The following is a 17,861-nucleotide window of genomic DNA, read 5'->3' as shown; positions in this document are numbered from 1 at the left end:
ATGGTATCTCCGATGCTTAACTTGCCCAATACCTCTTTGAAGACTTTTGGGTGAACGGCTTTGGTTAGTATGTCTGCAAGTTGTTCCTCCGAGCGGACATAGGGGAATTCAATAATGCCTCCTTCCAGTTTTTCTTTGATGAAGTGCCGATCAACTTCCACATGTTTGGTTCTGTCGTGCTGTACTGGATTTTCTGAGATACTAATGGCTGCCTTGTTGTCGCAAAACAACTGGCTCTTCCGGGTAGGTGGAAAACCAATTTCTGTGAGCAATCTTCTTAGCCATAGGATTTCCATGAGTCCACTTTTCATTCCTCGGAATTCAGCCTCGGCGCTAGATAGAGCTACAACCTTTTGTTTCTTGCTCCTCCAAGTAACCAGGTTTCCCCCGATGAAAGTAAAGTAACCTCCCGTAGATTTTCTATCCACCGGATTGCTTGCCCAGTCAGCGTCAGTGTATCCATCAATTTCCAAGTCTTCTCTCTTTGCGAGGAATACTCCATAGCCTACAGTACCTTTCAAATAGCGTACGATCCTCAATGCGGCCTCCATGTGATCAGCTTGAGGTTGGTGCATGAACTGACTCACAATACCCACGGCATAAGTGATGTCGGGTCTAGTATGTGAGAGATAGATGAGTTTTCCTACAAGCCGTTGGTACCTTTCCCTTTCTGCAAGCTCTGCTCCTTCCTCTATTTTCAAACCATGGTTGGGAACCATTGGAGTGTCAGCGGGTTTGCATTCGAGGAGACCTGTTTCTGCCAACAAGTCTAGGACATACTTCTTTTGCCTTAGGAATATTCCGTGTCTGGATCTCAACACTTCTATCCCCAAGAAGTATTTCAGTGCTCCCAAGTCCTTCATCTCGAATTCTTTGAACAGATTTTCCTTCAACCTCTGGATTTCTTCTACATCGTCACCAGTAATAATCATGTCATCAACGTAGATAATCAGACATGTTACCTTGTTGTCTCTCCTTTTTGTGAAGAGCGTGTGGTCTGACTGGCTTTGTTGGAATCCATGCTTGAACATTGCTTGGCAGAATCTTCCGAACCAGATCCGTGGAGACTGCTTCAAACCATATAATGTTTTTCGTAGGCGACAAACTTCTCCTCCTCCAAATTCTTCGGAGAATCCTGGTGGGACCTCCATGTACACTTCCTTGGTCTTTTCTAGCTCTCCATGGAGGAAGGCGTTCGTCACGTCAAACTGGTGTAGTGGCCAGTCTTTGCACACTGCTACAGATAGTAGTGCTCGAACAGTATCCATCTTTGCAACTGGGGAGAATGTCTCTTCATAATCCACTCCATACACTTGAGTATATCCTTTTGCCACGAGTCTCGCCTTGTATCTCTCGATTGAACCATCTGTTCTCCATTTTATGGTGAATATCCACCGACATCCAACTGGCTTCTTTCCCTTTGGCAGCGTACATTTCTCCCATGTACCATTCTTTACTAGGGCATCTATCTCCTTCTTCATGGCTTCTCTCCAGTGTTTATGTTTGTTGGCTTCCTCAAATGACTGTGGAATATCTTCTTCCTCATATAGGGCGGCTTCAAAGGCCCGATCCATTTCTGATAGGTGACCTTGAGCAATATTAGATACTGCGTATTTTGCCTTTCTCCCTTTCCAGTCTGGTGAGTATCGTCGAGGCGGGATTCCTCTTGTCATCCTGTGGGGCAGTTCAAATGGCTCTCCGGTGTCTCCACTTCTTCCACTAATTTCACACTCCTCATTATTGCCCCTATCAAGATTAGTATGTTCCAAGGGCATATTATCAAGATCTGAACCGTTTACCTCAGGAATCGAAGGCGGGGTTGACGGCTGGTCAGTGTCACTTTGTTCTTCGTTCTGTATTATAGGACTTGACGGCCCGGCGATGCCGCTAACTTCCTCAGGAGGACCAACGTCTGTGACAGGGCTTGACTGTGGCTCTCCCCCCAATTGGTGGTTTTCAATATCTGGTAGCCAATCTAGGAGGTCATTATTTGGACTATTGTCTGAAAGTTGTGTCTCCCCCTGACAACTGGATTGGCCGTAGAAGTATTCTCCTTCCACAAAGTCACAATTCATGGTGGTATGTATCTTACGGGTTTTTGGGTCATAGCATCGGTAACCTTTTTGACTTTTGCCATAGCCAAGGAAGACACATTTGAGGGCGCATGGATCAAATTTGGAACGTTCATGTTTAGGAATGTGGACAAAGACCGAGCAGCCGAAAACTTTAGGCTCAAGAGATAGAGAAGATGGGATTTCGAAGTGTTGAGAAAAGGTATCTAGAGGAGTTTTAAAGTTAAGGATTCCGGTAGGTAGGCGATTTATGAGGTAGACTGCTGTAGCTATAGCTTCAGGCCAAAAGGATTTTGGTATTTTGGATTCAATCAAAAGGGCTCGGGTAATTTCAAGGATGTAACGGTTCTTTCTTTCGGCGACCCCATTTTGTTCCGGAGTGTAAGCACAAGAGGTTTGGTGGACTAGGCCCTTTACCCGAAAAAAGTCTTGCATTTTTTTGTTGACAAATTCCCCCCCCCCCCCCCCCCCCATTGTCTGATCTAAGGATCTGGATTGTGTGGTTATACTGAGTTTGAATAAGGTTATAGAAATCTACGAACTTATCAAACACATCATTTTTATTTTTCAAAAAATAGATCCATGTCATGCGAGAGTAATCATCAATAAACAACACAAAGTAACGGAAACCTTGTCCCCCAGTGATCGGAGCAGGACCCCAAACATCAGAATGTATTAAAGCAAAATGAGATTTCATTCTTGTATTGATCATCTTAAACGAATGTCTATGGTTTTTGGCCAACACACAAGTATCACAATGAAAAGAGTTCAAAGAAGTAGCTAAATCAGGAAAAAGTAGGCGCAAATATCCTAGAGATGGGTGCCCTAACCGACGATGCCAAAGCCAAGCCTGTCTGTCTGTCGGTCCGGGAGTCAGCATCATCGCAGTACTCTGTTGGGCTATCTCATCCACATAATACAGCCCGCATCGCTCAGTGCCACGCCCAACTATCGTCCCCGTCTTGATATCCTGCAACATGCAAAATTGAGGTTGCATTAGTAATTTACAATTTAGCTCTTTAGTCACATGGCTAATGGATAGCAGCTTATGAGATAATGATGGAACATAAAGACAATTGGAGAGGCATAGTGTGGGCGAAATATTTATTGTGCCTGCCCCATAACTTGTGCTAGGTCCCCACTGGCGGTTGGACATAGGATTTTTTGGAAGTAGAGATGGATACAAAATCTGAGGCTTCAAACGAAATTGTATCTGTGGCCCCACAGTCAAAAATCCAGTGAGGGTCTTTTGGGCCTGAAATGGATGTCGAGGAACAAGCTAAGGCGTCGAAGGAGTTTCGACAGGGTATAGAGGGCTGATATTCGACACTTATAGAGGGCTGGGGTGTAATGTGCAAAGTTTTTGCAAGTTGGGGTTTAAACTGGAATTTTGTAGAAGTTTGGGGTGGGGTTTGGGAGGATGGTTTATGATTGGGGCTAATATGGGATTTGTGAGAATTTGGGGGTGGAAATTTAGGGGATATTTTGGATCGGTGGTGGGTTCGGGATTTTGGGTTTTGTTGGGGCGGGTTTGTAATTTTAGAAAGATGGGAGTATTTATTTCGGTTTTTAGAAACCGAAACCCTAGCCGCCTCCCCTCTTTCGTCTGTGGGAACCCTAGCTTCACCTGCCGACCCTATTCCGCCGCTCCCTTCGCCGGTGGAGTCTCCGATTGATGATATTTTACCTTATGTCCATGTCCTCGCTACTGAGACAGATGCAATTGTGGGTTTCTCCTCGGTTTTGATCTCAACGCCGCTGCTGTTGCCTCTGCTGCCGCCCGCCGGATTTTCGGTGTAGGTGGCGCGTTCGAGAGCAACTGCTGCAGAGGCTCTTCCCCCTCCGTTGCTGCCGCCGTTTCGGCCTGCATTTCGGGCTTGCCTTGTCTTCTTCATCTCTTCCCACCACTCCGGGAAACCGTGGATGTGGAAACAAGTATCCCTGGTGTGTTTCTTCCCTCCACAATGGCTTCAAACTAATTTACTCTTATCTTCGTCCCTCCGATGGCTGGGGTTTCTCGGTGGTTGGAGGTGTTGTGAAATCGGTGCTCTGCTCCTGTCGAATACAGCGAGGCCTACTCCGATTCCAGATTCCTTGGTTTCTGGGTTGAGTAGCTTCTCGTTGACGGACTCCCGTCTGACTAATCCGTATGCTTTCCTTGCTGTTGGAATTGGATCCATGTTGAGGATCTCCCTCTTAATTTTGCCGTATCTGTGGTCATCTAATGCCCATACGAACTGGTACAATCTGTGCCTTTGTGTGTTCTGGTTGTATTTTTCGATGCTGGACGGAGTGTCCATCGGGTTTGGATCCCTGGTGTCGATTGAAATCCAGAGATCTTGAAGTTTCTGCCATAGATTCTCCAGTGATAATTCTCCTTGTTTGATGCTGTATGCTTGTCGATGCAGGTCTGAAATTTGGAATTGGTCGGCGCCGCTTCCATACGTCGTGGCCAGACTATCCCACAAGTCGTAGGCCGTTTCGTATTGGGAGACCTCGTTGACGAGGCTGGCGTCGATATTGTTGATGATCCAGTTGAAGCAGCAATCATCCCTCTGCTGCCATCGGTTGTAATTGGGGTCTGTCGGTGGGGGAGCGTCTGGAACTCCAATTATGTGAGAGGCCAGACCTTTTCCACGGATTCCCCTCATCATCAGTTTCGCCCATAAGGGATAGTTATCCCCGTTGAGTTTTTCTGCTAGACGCACCTCGCCTAGTGATTCAATAGATGAAGGCTGCTGGTTTGGGTTCTTTTGAGACATGCTTAGTCTCATAAATTCAGCAAATTGTTCTGGTGAAAGTGTTACGGGTTGGTTGTTCTTTGGAGGGTTATCAGATTCGGAATCTGACATTTTTGTTGGTTGTGTTTTGCAGGTTTCAAAAGGCCGGGGAAGGTATTCGAGACACTGATGATACTTTTCTGAGTCTCACGCTCGAATAAACCTGCTTTGATACCATCTTAACGATGGTAATCGAGAGAGGCGATATTCTTAGGGCAATTCATATCGGGAATGCTTTGGGAGAAGAAGATGTTTTTGTATTTCAGTGATTGATTTTACAATGTAATTGACACCTTATTATATAGGTGTAAAAGTAGACTATCTATGGTAAATACAATCAATCTATTCTAGGAATATATGTAATTGTATCAACCAATTATTTTTGCAATCAATCTACAATCTTTTCTCCTTTTGATATGTCTTGACAACTTCAATTGCTGATAGCGATCCAAAGATGGCATAGAGGAAAGGGCTGGCTGCGTAGCCGGAGCAGACCAACGAAGCGAAGCTGGGAGAGCGGAGGAGCATGACGTGGGAGAGGGCGAGGCGCATTGTGGTTGGATGGGTGGTGAGTGGGCTATTTTGCGCCTCATCGTACTTGATCACTTGAAGGAATGTAGTCAGTTTGTGGAAGGATTCTGTGAATTCCGACATTGGAATTGCTACTTGCTATATTGCTAATATGATTCTGTGAATTCAGTTTGTGGAAGGATTCTCGGATATATATATACAGAGTGATTCAGTTTGTCAAACATTTGAAATTTCTTCTGAGTTTTCTCCCACCTCCGATGTGATGTGATTCGTAGTCCCAATATTTTGTGCATTAATAATTAATACTCCCACCGTTATTTTTCTATTTCGGCAAGTTTCTTCATAGTTGAGTCATTTCTATATATGGTAACTTTTTTATCTTTCTTACTTTACTCTCTCTACTTTATTCACTTTATACTTTATTTTCTCTACTTTTTCCTCTCTCTTACTTTTTTATCTATTTATTTAACACACTCAATATTCCTTTCTAAAACTCCGTGCCGAATGTTATGGCGAAACGGAGGGAGTACTATATGGAGTCCAACTTTCACAATTAGCCTAAATTTTGTGCATTAATAGTATATGTAGTCCAACTTTGTGGAAGGAGTCTGTTAATCAACAAAATGATGGGATATATCAATATATATACACACATGACACATGGTTTGGTTGATATTAGTAATTTCAACGGTTTGGTCTGGCGGGAAATTTCTAAGACAAGGGTATATTTAATTTCGAACGGTTTGGTTAGGCGTGAAATTTCTTAGTCAAGGGTATATTAGCAATTACCTACATTGTCAGTGCTCCCAAATTTATTATTGTCAAACAATGAAATTTCTTATGAGTTTCCTCTCACAGTCGATGTGATGTGATACGTAGTCGACGGATTTTGGAGTTGGAGGATATGTGCATACTGATATGCGATACTATGTAATATGGATTATGTTATATGATTCATTGCTTCTTTGAAAATTCTTGGGTTTTCTCATTTGACCAATTATTTTTGGTTATTCAAGACTCATACGTCATCATTTTTTTTTTCCCATGTTAGACTATAAATATTAATTTATACTATTCATCATTTTAATTATAAATTAAAATAAGATAAACAAGTATATAACAAAATAAATCCTAAAAATTTAAAATACAAGAAAGGAAAAACTAATGCATCCTTAAGTGACACCAAGGGCGGCAATCATATCATTACGAAGATGTGAAGGATAATGTGAGGAATAAATAGGTAGTAGTATTTATAAAGATCATTGGAGTTGTTACTTGCTATATAATATGGAGCACTCAATCAACAAAAAATAGATATATCATATACTCTCTTTATTACATTAAAATAAAATATTTTTATTTAGAAATTGTCCCACTAAAAATGAAATATTTACTAAAATTAAAATATCATCATATTTAATTTTTTCCAATCTTATTTTATTATTTTTATACTTAACTTACAAAGTAATAGTACTAGATAGAATTCTGTGCCAAAAATAAATTTAATGGTCCAGGGGAAATATACCCCCTTCGTCTAGAAAAATTATGAGTATCATTTTGCACCATCCACTAAAATTATACTAATTTCTAAATATAAAAAGATTAAATAATTAAATACTACACTTAGTCTATTTTTTGGCACAAAGAAAACGTTTTTATAATCGAAAGTTGGAGGATGAAAGGCGTGGTGGCCCATGGCCGTTATTGTTTACATGGGGCAGTTGGAGTGGTGGGGAGGGAGTAGTATTAATTACTCCCTTCGTCCCAAGAAAGATGACCCCTTTTTTGGACGGCACGGGATTTTATGCAACTTTATTTTGTGTGTTAGGTGGAGAGAGTAAAGTAAGAGAGAGGGAATAAAATAGAGATAAAGGGGTTTCCATAAGCAATGGGTCATCTTGATTGGGACAAACCAAAAAGAAAAGTGGGTCATCTTCAATGGGACGGAGGGAGTACCATATAATCTTACGGCTAAATGTCAAAAACGAAATCTGCTTTCAAACCTAGTGTCTCATTAAAAATGAAACGTTTTGCTTTTATGGTTGTCCCATTAAAAATGAAACGTCTCCGAAATAACTCTATCTCTACTTTTTCATCTCTCTCATTTTATTCTCTCTTCATTAACTCACAAAATAACACTACATAAAATTCCGTGTCAATTTTCAAATATTTCATTTTAAGTGGGATGGAGAGAGTACTGTCTTGTTGTGTTGAACATGCTTCTTAAATTTCTTAGATTGTCTCATGCGACCAAATATTGTTAGTTATTTAGACTAAAAATAACCGCACTAGAAAATGTCTAAAGACTAAAACAGCCGTAAGTCAATATGCAACACCAAAAGTCAGACGGCATACCGCCAATTAAAATTCTCTGGTGGCTTAAATGATGTTTAAAGATGACGACGCACACGCACCCATGAACTTTTGATTTCATCATCCATCCATTCTATAAAAAATCATGTGACCTATATATTGTTAATTGCCAGCTGAATCAAAAAAAATGTGAAATATTTTTTAAAAAAATAATCCATCCACTGACGAAGATCAGAATTCTAAGGCTGCCAGAATATTTTTGAAAACAATTCATTTACCTTAAATAATGAACACAAATTTAATCGTTCATTGCCTGCCGAATCAAAAAAAATGTGAAATTCTCCTTTGTCACAGCCAAATTATGAAGTTTTAAAAATCTCAATTATCAGATAATGATGATTTTTCATGGCAAATGTGATGGAGTATCTATACACATGTAAATTTTGTCGACGTACCTGCCTTTTTCTTTAACATAGTTCATGTTTAGGAAGAAAGTCCTCTCAGTCGCTTAAATCATTAACTCGTCTTTTCAATTTGGTCTTAAATAGCATGTGGAAAAGTCTTTTTTAAGAGAGGATAATATGCTAATTAGACTTTTAAAAAATAAATCAACTTAAATAAAAATATAAAATGCATACATCCTTTATGGTGTTCATTTTATATTCTCGTTCATCCTTAGGCATTAACTACATCAGGATATTTTATTAATCCCGATAATTAATTCAAAACACTAAGTTCCTTGAATTAATTATTCGGGTAAATAAATAAATCGAAGATTAATTGGTCGTCTTAGATTTAAGTAATCGACCCATCACGTTAATTAGTTGGAACCATGAAATTTGCCCAACAATTAATTCCTCCAGTCATTTACTACTGCTTGAAAAGAAAGCCACCAATCCTGGCAGCCCAAACTAGGATAATTAGCCCATCATCCGCACTGCGCGCTATCTCTCTTCATGCGCTCCTCCGTCCTTCTCTCGGCCTATGTCCCTACACTGAATCTCCCTCGGCGCCGTCGCTTGTTGCTGCGTGCGGGAACCAACGCAGAAATAGACATTGATAGGAGCTACTATTTTTCACTCAACTTTACTCCTCCCTCTCTAGAAATGGATAAAATTTGAATAACACTTATTTTAATGTACAATCTATACAATATAGGGAGTTTTGGGATATTTAGGGAAATATCCTTTTAAAATTGATGTTATTATTTAAATAAAACTATACGATTAATGGATATTAATTGAAGTTAGTGGGGAGTTATTTAAAGCTAATAAGGAGTTAATGAGTGGTTATTATCTATAGTAATTTATTTATATTTACCAATTAAGAAAACAAGTGTTCGATATAAGGAACGGAGATCTTACAGGATCAGCCCATTTTGCAGCTATGGCCTCTGATATCTTCCTCTTCTGGGATTGGTACTCTTCTGGGATTGGTACTTGAAGATAGCCGTTGGGTCTGCGATGGTTGGAGGTTTAATGGAGCTTTTCATGATCAAAACTGGTTTTTGTGTGAGATCCCTCCTTCTCCCTTCCATCTTTTGTTTTCCCACTCACACCAACACACACATGCATTAATTTTGTATATTTGGTCAGGAAGATGTTGGAATTATTGATTTTCTTTCTGATAGAACGAGAGGTTCTATCGATGCAAAAAGAGTACGCGTACGACGGAGATTGATCGGAAAATATGATAAACACACCTAGTTGAAGTTCTAGGGTTTTCGGAACAAGAATGAGAATAGAAATTTATTTCATATTTCTCAATGATAATTATGCTAAACAAATGACTAATTTATAGAATCTAAATTACTCAATAACATAAATATAAAAAGATACGGACTAAGGATTTGTGATTGATGCACAAAATCCCTAGAGACTTAGATAAGAGATATCTGTGATATCGTTGGGATTTGGTAGGGTGTGAATCTAGGGTTGTTTCATCCTTGCTGGGCTGGGCTGCTTGAGATTGTTGTCGACGGGCTGATAGGGTGAGCATGGTTGGATGGACTCGAGTCCGAGTCCCTATCACTTTCCCTAGTCTATTGTTGGTGATTTGGATACCTTTTAAATTAGGCTAACGTAAAAGAACGTGAAAAGATAAGAAGGTGTCCATGCTTTGATTATGCTTCCAGAGTTTAATCTTGAACATGAAATTGTTGTAATGATGCACTATTGGCGTATTGTGCTCAAGTTTGGACCATCAATTTCTCACGGCATTTCTCCCATCCACGACTCTTTCCTTCCATTGAACCGGCATTTGCATGTCAATAATCTCTTCATTCTATTATGTTAGTATTGGTTTTAAATTTTAATTCTTATGATTTTCGTTTTCATTTGGATTTGATTGGTTCCAATAAGAAAAAAAAAATCGAATCTTTATTAAAAAAATTCGCTCTTCAGAATTGGATGCTACTGAGATCACCAAACGAAGCAGAATGAGTTTTCCAGATCCCACACAATCACCAAATCAGTTCGTATCACCGTTGTATTCCGGCGGCGACGCTGCCACATACTGGCCGTCGTTCTGGGCCGGCTCCGACTATTACCAAATGTAGCAGCATCCTGACAATGGTGGTTAAATCTTAAATGTTCAGTTAGTGTATCACATCTTATGCTTTGATCTACGGATGATCATTTTAATACATATTGTTGTTTTTTTATTTTATTGTAGTTTTAGGTGGGGCGGACAGCTTTAAAATGACAAACGAGTTATTTTACCTATGTGTTCTGTTGAAAGTTGATTTTAATTTTTAAGTTAACGTAGTGTATAAAGAAATTTTAAAAATAATGAATAATTATCGATTGTTTAAATTCTTTATTGTGATAGAAATTTATCTTCCTATTCCATGATTTAATGTTTATACATTATATTATGTGATTTTTTCCAAATTTATTTTGCTTCAATGTTGATTTGTATAGATTTTTTATTCTCATATAACTTAAATTGTTGGCCATATTGTTCATTGTTAATATTAATTCTAATTTTGTTTAATTTGTATTAAAAATATATTAATCTGTGCATAGTAGTTAGTATAATAAAAAAGAAATAGAAAGAAAGAGTGAATAAAATATTATCAGTGTAGAATATGGCATAGGAAAAAATTTCCTTAAATAAAATATAGTTCATCTCCATTTTTGAAAAATATAAATTATTGAAATGATATCAGTCTTAATGCACAATTGATCAAATAAAAAAGAAAAATATTAAAAGAGCAAACAAAGTATTAATGGACCGTGGAATTCGTTTCCTAAAATATAAAATTTTAAAAAATTCTATTTTTAAGGGATGACTAAAATAGAAATAACCTATTGTACTATTTTTAAGAGATAATATAAAAATTAAAAAATTTATCTAGTACGAAAGAACAAAAAACGGGTTATTAGGGGGCTTAAGCCCTTTAGAGGACTCCACGTCCGGCCATGGCTGCGTGTGGCGGTGGCCACCGCTGCTGCCTCCCCTCGTCGACTCCTCTGCACCGCCAGAGCGCCTCCACTAGAACAGTCGCCGCCGAAACGTGCTCACAAGATAAGTCCTCCACTTTTGTAACTTTCATAGCCACAGGACTAGTATCTCACCATTTTGGTGAACTTGAGCCTTTTTTCTTGATATTATAAGACTTGGGGGTGAAATTAAGTTGTTGGTTTTCTTTTTCTGGATTGCATAGAAGATATAATTGTGACATTGATACCATAGATTTGGTTATACTCTGTTTTAGTTTTCTTGTGTATTTTTGACAGCTTGCGGTTGCGGACAAGCTATGGGGTGGGGTTAATTAGCTAGGGCTGGTTGTCATTTTGAAATTCTATTTTCATGAGATCCAATGACCAATATTATTATTTTTTTATATGATGAATGCAAAAAATGAAACTTGGAGTGTTTGGGTTGGTACCTGATGCAGGGAAGCTACTCTCCCACTCTTCTTCTCAAAAAAACGAAAAAAGATTGATAGTTATGTGAAAATTTCGTGCTTCTATGGTAGTGCATGTATATGTATATACACGTATATATACATAGTGGAGATTGGATCTGAGCATAAATAAAGTTTTCCGGAAAAACTTGCTAGGGGAAAGATGGCATTCCAAAGTTGGTTTCTCAATCGAGTATCTCAGTGGGTAAGACAAAACCCGATGAAGTGGTAATGGGTGCATGATACGAGTACAGTTGAGAGAGAACGGCAGAGCGAGGATGAAGATGCGGAGGTGGCAGAAGTGGTTCAGGTCAAGGCAGTTGCACGAGGAAGGCCGATGGAGAAGAGTCCGAGACCGAGGAGGCAAGCGCGCACTCCGGCGCGCTATAAAGACTTCGTGTCTTATGAAGAAGTGTCTGTTTTAGTTTATTTGCTTTAGTTTATTTTATTGTTATATTCTTTATTTTTGATAAATTAAGTATTTTGGATAAATTAGATTTGTTAGGTTGAGTTGAGCGATTTATAAGCTCCATTGTGGGTTTTCTTTGTTGGTTCTTTCCCGGAATGCATAAGAGAGTTGAACCAACCCTAGGTTCCTTAGTCTATAAATATGGGAGCATTATTCATTAATAATATCAGAGAAATTTCCCCAAAGTTATCTTCTTTTTTCCGTTATTTTCCTTTTATCGTTCTTGAACAAACCCTAGCTAGGGTTTGCCTTGGTTGCTCGACGGAACCGATTCCGCGAACGGACCTAAAACTCCCCGTTACGAGTTATCATCGTAACATCTGGTACTTCATTGTCGTACTCATGACGATCGAGAAACCGAGTGCAAGCGCGACGGAGCAGTCGACTCTGACGTCCGAAAGTCTGCCTCCGCCGTCGTTGACGGTGCTGTCATCGCAGCTGGAACGGCTGTTGTGGGCCTACTTGAGTCCAGATTGGTGGCAACTGATCGCGACACTTTGGAGACCCTAGCGATCTCGCGCCCCATGCCAGCCCCACCCTTTTCTTGGCCGCCCTCCACTCAATTATTGACGACGTTGCCACAACCACGGCCTGTGACATCCGTCGTGCTCCCACAGCCCTTCGTACCGCAGCCAACATCTCAGTATGTCGCCGGTTTTAACATTCCAAGGTTGACTATTCCGAAGCCTATACCGATGATCCGGCCGGAGGTGAGAACTTCACCAGAATCACTACGCCTAATCGGCACCAACCAGCCGTGGTCGTCCGATCGCCAGCAGTACCGGCCTCCAGTTCCACAACTTCAGATGGTCAAACCAAATTCTTGTTGGGGCCCTCCGCCGCCGCGTGTGCAATTTGGGAGCAGCCACCATGACCGGGATAACTCGAAGGTCCGTTTGGACCCTCCACACTTCGATGGGTCAGACACGAACAATTGGATTCGCAGCATTCAATACTACTTTGACCATGTCGGTATGCCGGACAATCAGCGCCTCTACTACGTCATTCCACTGTTTGATCCTCCGGTGGCCGACTGGATTTGAAGCTACTGTTCGAGCCATGACCAGGTTTCGTGGTTTGATTTCTTAGATGATGTGCGTAGACGTTTTGATCCGACATGTTACCAAAGCCATATTGGCCTCATGTCGAGATTGACACAAACAGGGTCCTTTACGGATTACCAAACAGCCTTTGAGGCATTACAGGACAAGGTTGTGGGGATTCCAGACCACATACTTTTGGAGCTTTACATTGCAGGGTTACGCCAACCGTTGCAAGGCGAGATTCAGCTGCACCAACCGGCCTCATTAGCCTCGGCTTTCGCCTTAGCCAAACATTTGATAGCTTGCAGGCCCGAGCAATTTGAACCTCCTCCGCCTTAGCCGCGTCGACAGTGGATCAACCGCGATAACAGAACGGGTGGCAGCTCTGGTGCCCAGACACCTACCACGGTTTCCACAACTTCACAACCTGGAACTAAACCAGCCGGAACTTCATCTCGGCAAGGTGATTTGTCCAAATTACCGATCGTGCGGATTTCAGCGGCAGAGAAGGCTGATCGCACGCGCCGGGGCGTTTGCTGGTACTGCGAGGAGAAATGGGTGCCATCACATATCTGTAAGAGCAGGTTTCTGGCCTACATGGGAGCCGATGATGATGAGGATGATGAGTCACCGCCGGACAGCAGCACGCTAGAGGACGGCGTTATTTCCGACGATCTGTCGCATATTCGGGCATTGGATAGTCACACGAGGGCGAAGGCAATGACGTTGGAGGGTACGATTGCTTCCTCAAAGGTGACGGTGCTGGTAGATATTGGTAGCACGCACGATTTCCTACATCCGCGAGTGGCGGAACGGTTACACCTGCCTCTGATTAAGATTCGGCCATTTAGAGTATATGTAGGGAATGGCGAGTCGATCCTATGCTCGCATGTCAGCAAGGCTACAGAGTTAATCCTGCAGGGTAAACAATTTTTCGTGGACCTACACATCTTACCGGTACACGAACTTGACGTTATCCTTGGGATGGAATGGTTGGAGTCTTTGGGACGGGTGACTCATGACTACGTTCGGAAGTCGATGGAGTTTATTAAAGATGATAGGCGTGTGGTGCTGCAGGGGGTGGCGCGACCACCGAAGCAGATTTCGGCGACAGCATTGGCTTTGTTTATGACGCTCACAGCCGGTGTCGAGTTATATGAGATGGTGGCTATAGACGATCATGCGGATCAGCGGATAGCAGCGGATAGATTGGTTTTTCCAGACACGGTTCCGGCCCAAATATTAGAAGTTTTAACGACGAATAGTGTAGTGTTCGACATTCCAGTCGGCCTCCCCCCAGAACGGCCGTTCGATCACAGGATTCACTTAACCCCTAGAGCGAAACCGATCAATGTACGGCCCTATCGCTATCCGTACTTTCAGAAGAATGAAATTGAGAAGCAGGTACGCGATATGCTGGAACAAGGCGTTATTCAACGGAGCCACAGTCCATTTTCGTTGCCGGTCCTCTTGGTTCGTAAAAAGGACGGATCTTTCCATTTTTGCATCGACTACCGTGCCTTGAACAAGGCGACTATACCGGATCACTTTCCAATACCTACGGCCGAGGAGTTGTTTGATGAACTCGGGGCAGCCAAATTCTTCACTAAACTGGACCTTCGCTCCGGATACCACCAGATCCGAATGCGTCAGGAGGACATCTTTAAAACGGCTTTTCGAACGCACGACGGCCACTACGAGTTCTTGGTAATGCCATTCGGCCTGACCAACGCTCCATCAACATTTCAAGCGGCAATGAACAATATTTTCCGGCCATTGCTCAGGAAATCGGTGATAGTGCTCTTCGATGACATCTTGATATATAGCCCGGACTTGACGAGTCACGGTGATCACCTACGCGCGGTATTGGGCATTTTGGCGGAGAACGGGTTCTTTGTTAAAGCCTCCAAGTGCGCGTTTTGCTGCACGACCGTGGAGTACTTGGGCCATTTAATAACGGGCGGTTGTTTAAAGACCGCCCCCGGAAAAATAGAGGCGATGGTGATTTGGCCTGTTCCGTCGACGCCGAAGCAACTCAGAGGTTTTCTCGGCTTAACCGAGTATTACCGCAGGTTTATCGCGCACTATGCCTAGATTGCCGCCCCATTAACTGACCTCCTCAGGAAGGACGCCTTCGTGTGGTTGCCAGTCGCGGAGAGGAGTTTTGCTGATCTGAAAAAGGCAATGACCGAGGCGCCGGTTCTGCGACTCCCAGATTTCAACCGGACATTTTGTGTAGAAACCGATGCTTCGGACTTCAGGATCGGGGCGGTCCTCCTACAAGACGGTCATCCGTTGGCGTTTTTTAGCAAGAAGTTGGGACCGCGGCAGCGTAGCGCTTCGACATATCAAAAGGAGTTGTATGCAATTGTTGAGGCGGTCCAAAAGTGGCATCAATATCTGCTGGGTCGGGAGTTCGTTATTCGCACCGATCAGAAAAGCTTGAAGGATTTGCTGCAGCAAGTAATCCAGACACCGGAGCAACACTTGTATGTTCGCAAGTTGATGGGATACAAATTCTCGATTGAATATAAATCGGGGGCATCGAACAAGGCGGCGGATGCATTGTCTCGGAGGGATGAGGATGCGGCACTTCTGGTGGCAATAGCACAACCGATTCCGGATCTAATCGCCTTGCTGAAACAAGAAACGGCGACAGACCCGGAGATGTTGGAGCTGCAGGAGGCGATCCGGTCTGGAACTGCAGCGCAACATTTATCCTTTTGTGATGGCTTGGTGTATCACGGTCGGCGAATTTATGTGAGTGCAAAGTCTAAGTTTAAAGAGGCACTGCTGTTCGAACATCACGATACCCCGCAGGCGGGTCACCCGGGCTTTGATCGGACATTGAGGAGACTGGGCGTGGCTTTCTTTTGGCCGAAAATGAGTAGGGATGTGAAGCGTTATGTGGCAGCCTATGTGGAGTGCCAGACGACGAAGTATTCGACCCAGAAGCCTGCGGGTTTGTTACAACCTCTACCGATCCCTTCGCAGGTTTGGGAGGATGTTTCTATGTACTTCATCACTTGTCTGCCATTGTCGAGGGGTTTCACGACGATCATGGTGGTAGTGGATCGACTGTCAAAGTATGCGCACTTTGCTCCGCTGCCTGCACGCTTCGATGCATTGCGCGTCGCCCGGCTTTTCATCGACACCGTGGTAAAGCATCATGGGTTCCCAAAGCGGCTGGTTTCGGATCGCGACCCAATCTTTCTCAGCGATGTTTGGGATGCAATGCTCACTTTGAGTGGCACGAAGCTCCATTTCTCGACAGCGTACCACCCTCAGTCGGATGGTCAAACGGAGGTGCGCAATCGCGGCCTGGAGCAGTACTTGAGGGCTTTCACGGCCGACAGGCCTACAAAGTCGGCGAACTTCTTACCTTGGGTGGAATTGGCGCTCAATTGCGCTTTATGGGAGGCACCCACCGGAGTTGGTGGCAGCGAGGCCCGCGGCAACGACGCCACCGTCAGTGGCGGACTTGATTGTGCAGCGCAGGGAGTTGTTGGTGGATTTGCGTCGTAATTTGGTAAGGGCTCAGCAGCGTATGGTTGCCTTGGCGAATCGACACCGGCGTGATGTCTCATTCGAGGTGAGTGATAAGGTGCTTTTGAAACTGCAGCAGTACCGTCAGCATTCGGTAGCAAAACCTCTCTCGGCTAAACTTGCTAGGAGGTTCTTCGGACCCTTTGAGGTGACCGAGAGGGTGGGGCCAGTGGCTTATCGGCTGAAGCTTCCGGAGGGAGCCAGGATACACGATGTCTTCCATGTCAGTTTGCTCAAACCTTTTGTGGAAGGGAACCGGGACTGTGAGGATGCCGGGCTGCCGGAGGAGTTTGTGGGATCACAGCCGGTCATGAAACCGATTCGGGTTTGGGAGCGTCGTGTAGTTTTGCAAAATGGAGAGCCGGTGGAGCAGGTTTTGGTTCAATGGCCAATTGAGGGGGATGAGTCCAGCTCGTGGGAACCTCTGGCGGATGTGGCGAGGCGTTTTCCGTCCCTCCTTGAGGACAAGGAGCCTCTTATCGGGGAGGGGGTTGATACGAGTACAGTTGAGAGAGAACGGAAGAGCGAGGATGAAGATGCGGAGGTGGCAGAAGTGGTTTAGGTCAAGGCAGTTGCACGAGGAAGGCCGATGGAGAAGAGTCTGAGACCGAGGAGGCAAGCGCGCACTCCGGCGCGCTATAAAGACTTCGTATCTTATTAATGTGTTTCACTCAATGTGTAAAGTGTTTCACTCAAAACTCACCACAAGCACTCAAAAAGATATCACTTAGTCAAAATAGCTCGAAAGGGGCTTTGAGAGGGTTGTAGCGGGGCTTACGGACCTTTTGAATTGCATCGGATGGATCCTAGGGGTCCTAAGCTTGATGTAGAGAGTGAAACCATGCATTTGAAGTGTGTACACACTTACAAAAATCAAACCAAAGCATGATGAACTTATGATCTTTAGCTTTGTCGCACGTCAACATTTTCTTCTTGCTTTTTGTGCTTTTCTTTTCTGTCCCGTACTTCTTCTTCATCTTTTTCTGTTTCCTTTTTCTCTTTCTTTTCCTTTTGTCTTGTTCTTGCTTTTCATCTTTTCCCCCCTTTTTTTTCTGTCTCATACTTTTCTTTTCTTTTCTTTTCTTTTCTTGTTCTTTTGCTCTTCTCTGATCTTCTTTTTCTGTTTCTTTTTCTTCTCTCTTTTTCTCTTTTTCTGACATTTTCTTGATCTTTTTCTCAAAAGGTTCTCAAGGCAAC

General features: G+C 42.9%; 1 protein-coding gene and 1 pseudogene across 1 annotated transcript; both read left to right on the top strand.

Moving 5' to 3' along the window:
* On the top strand, nt 1–773 carry LOC148933887 (uncharacterized; annotated as a pseudogene).
* Nucleotides 774–16,665: 15,892 nt separating this feature from the next.
* Nucleotides 16,666–17,226, top strand: LOC148933886 (uncharacterized). Its single transcript, XM_089061932.1, has one exon. It carries the CDS (start codon nt 16,666–16,668, stop codon nt 17,224–17,226), a length of 561 nt encoding a protein of 186 aa, XP_088918058.1.
* The last annotated feature ends 635 nt before the right edge of the window (nt 17,227–17,861 follow it).

Source organism: Salvia hispanica, chromosome 1 (genome assembly GCF_029641045.1).
Source record: "Salvia hispanica isolate PSC_SH4W2 chromosome 1, Shi_PSC_v1, whole genome shotgun sequence".
Lineage (NCBI taxonomy): Eukaryota > Viridiplantae > Streptophyta > Magnoliopsida > Lamiales > Lamiaceae > Salvia > Salvia hispanica.
The sequence above is the reverse complement of the archived record's forward strand: the minus strand, read 5'-3'. Positions and strand labels throughout refer to the sequence as shown.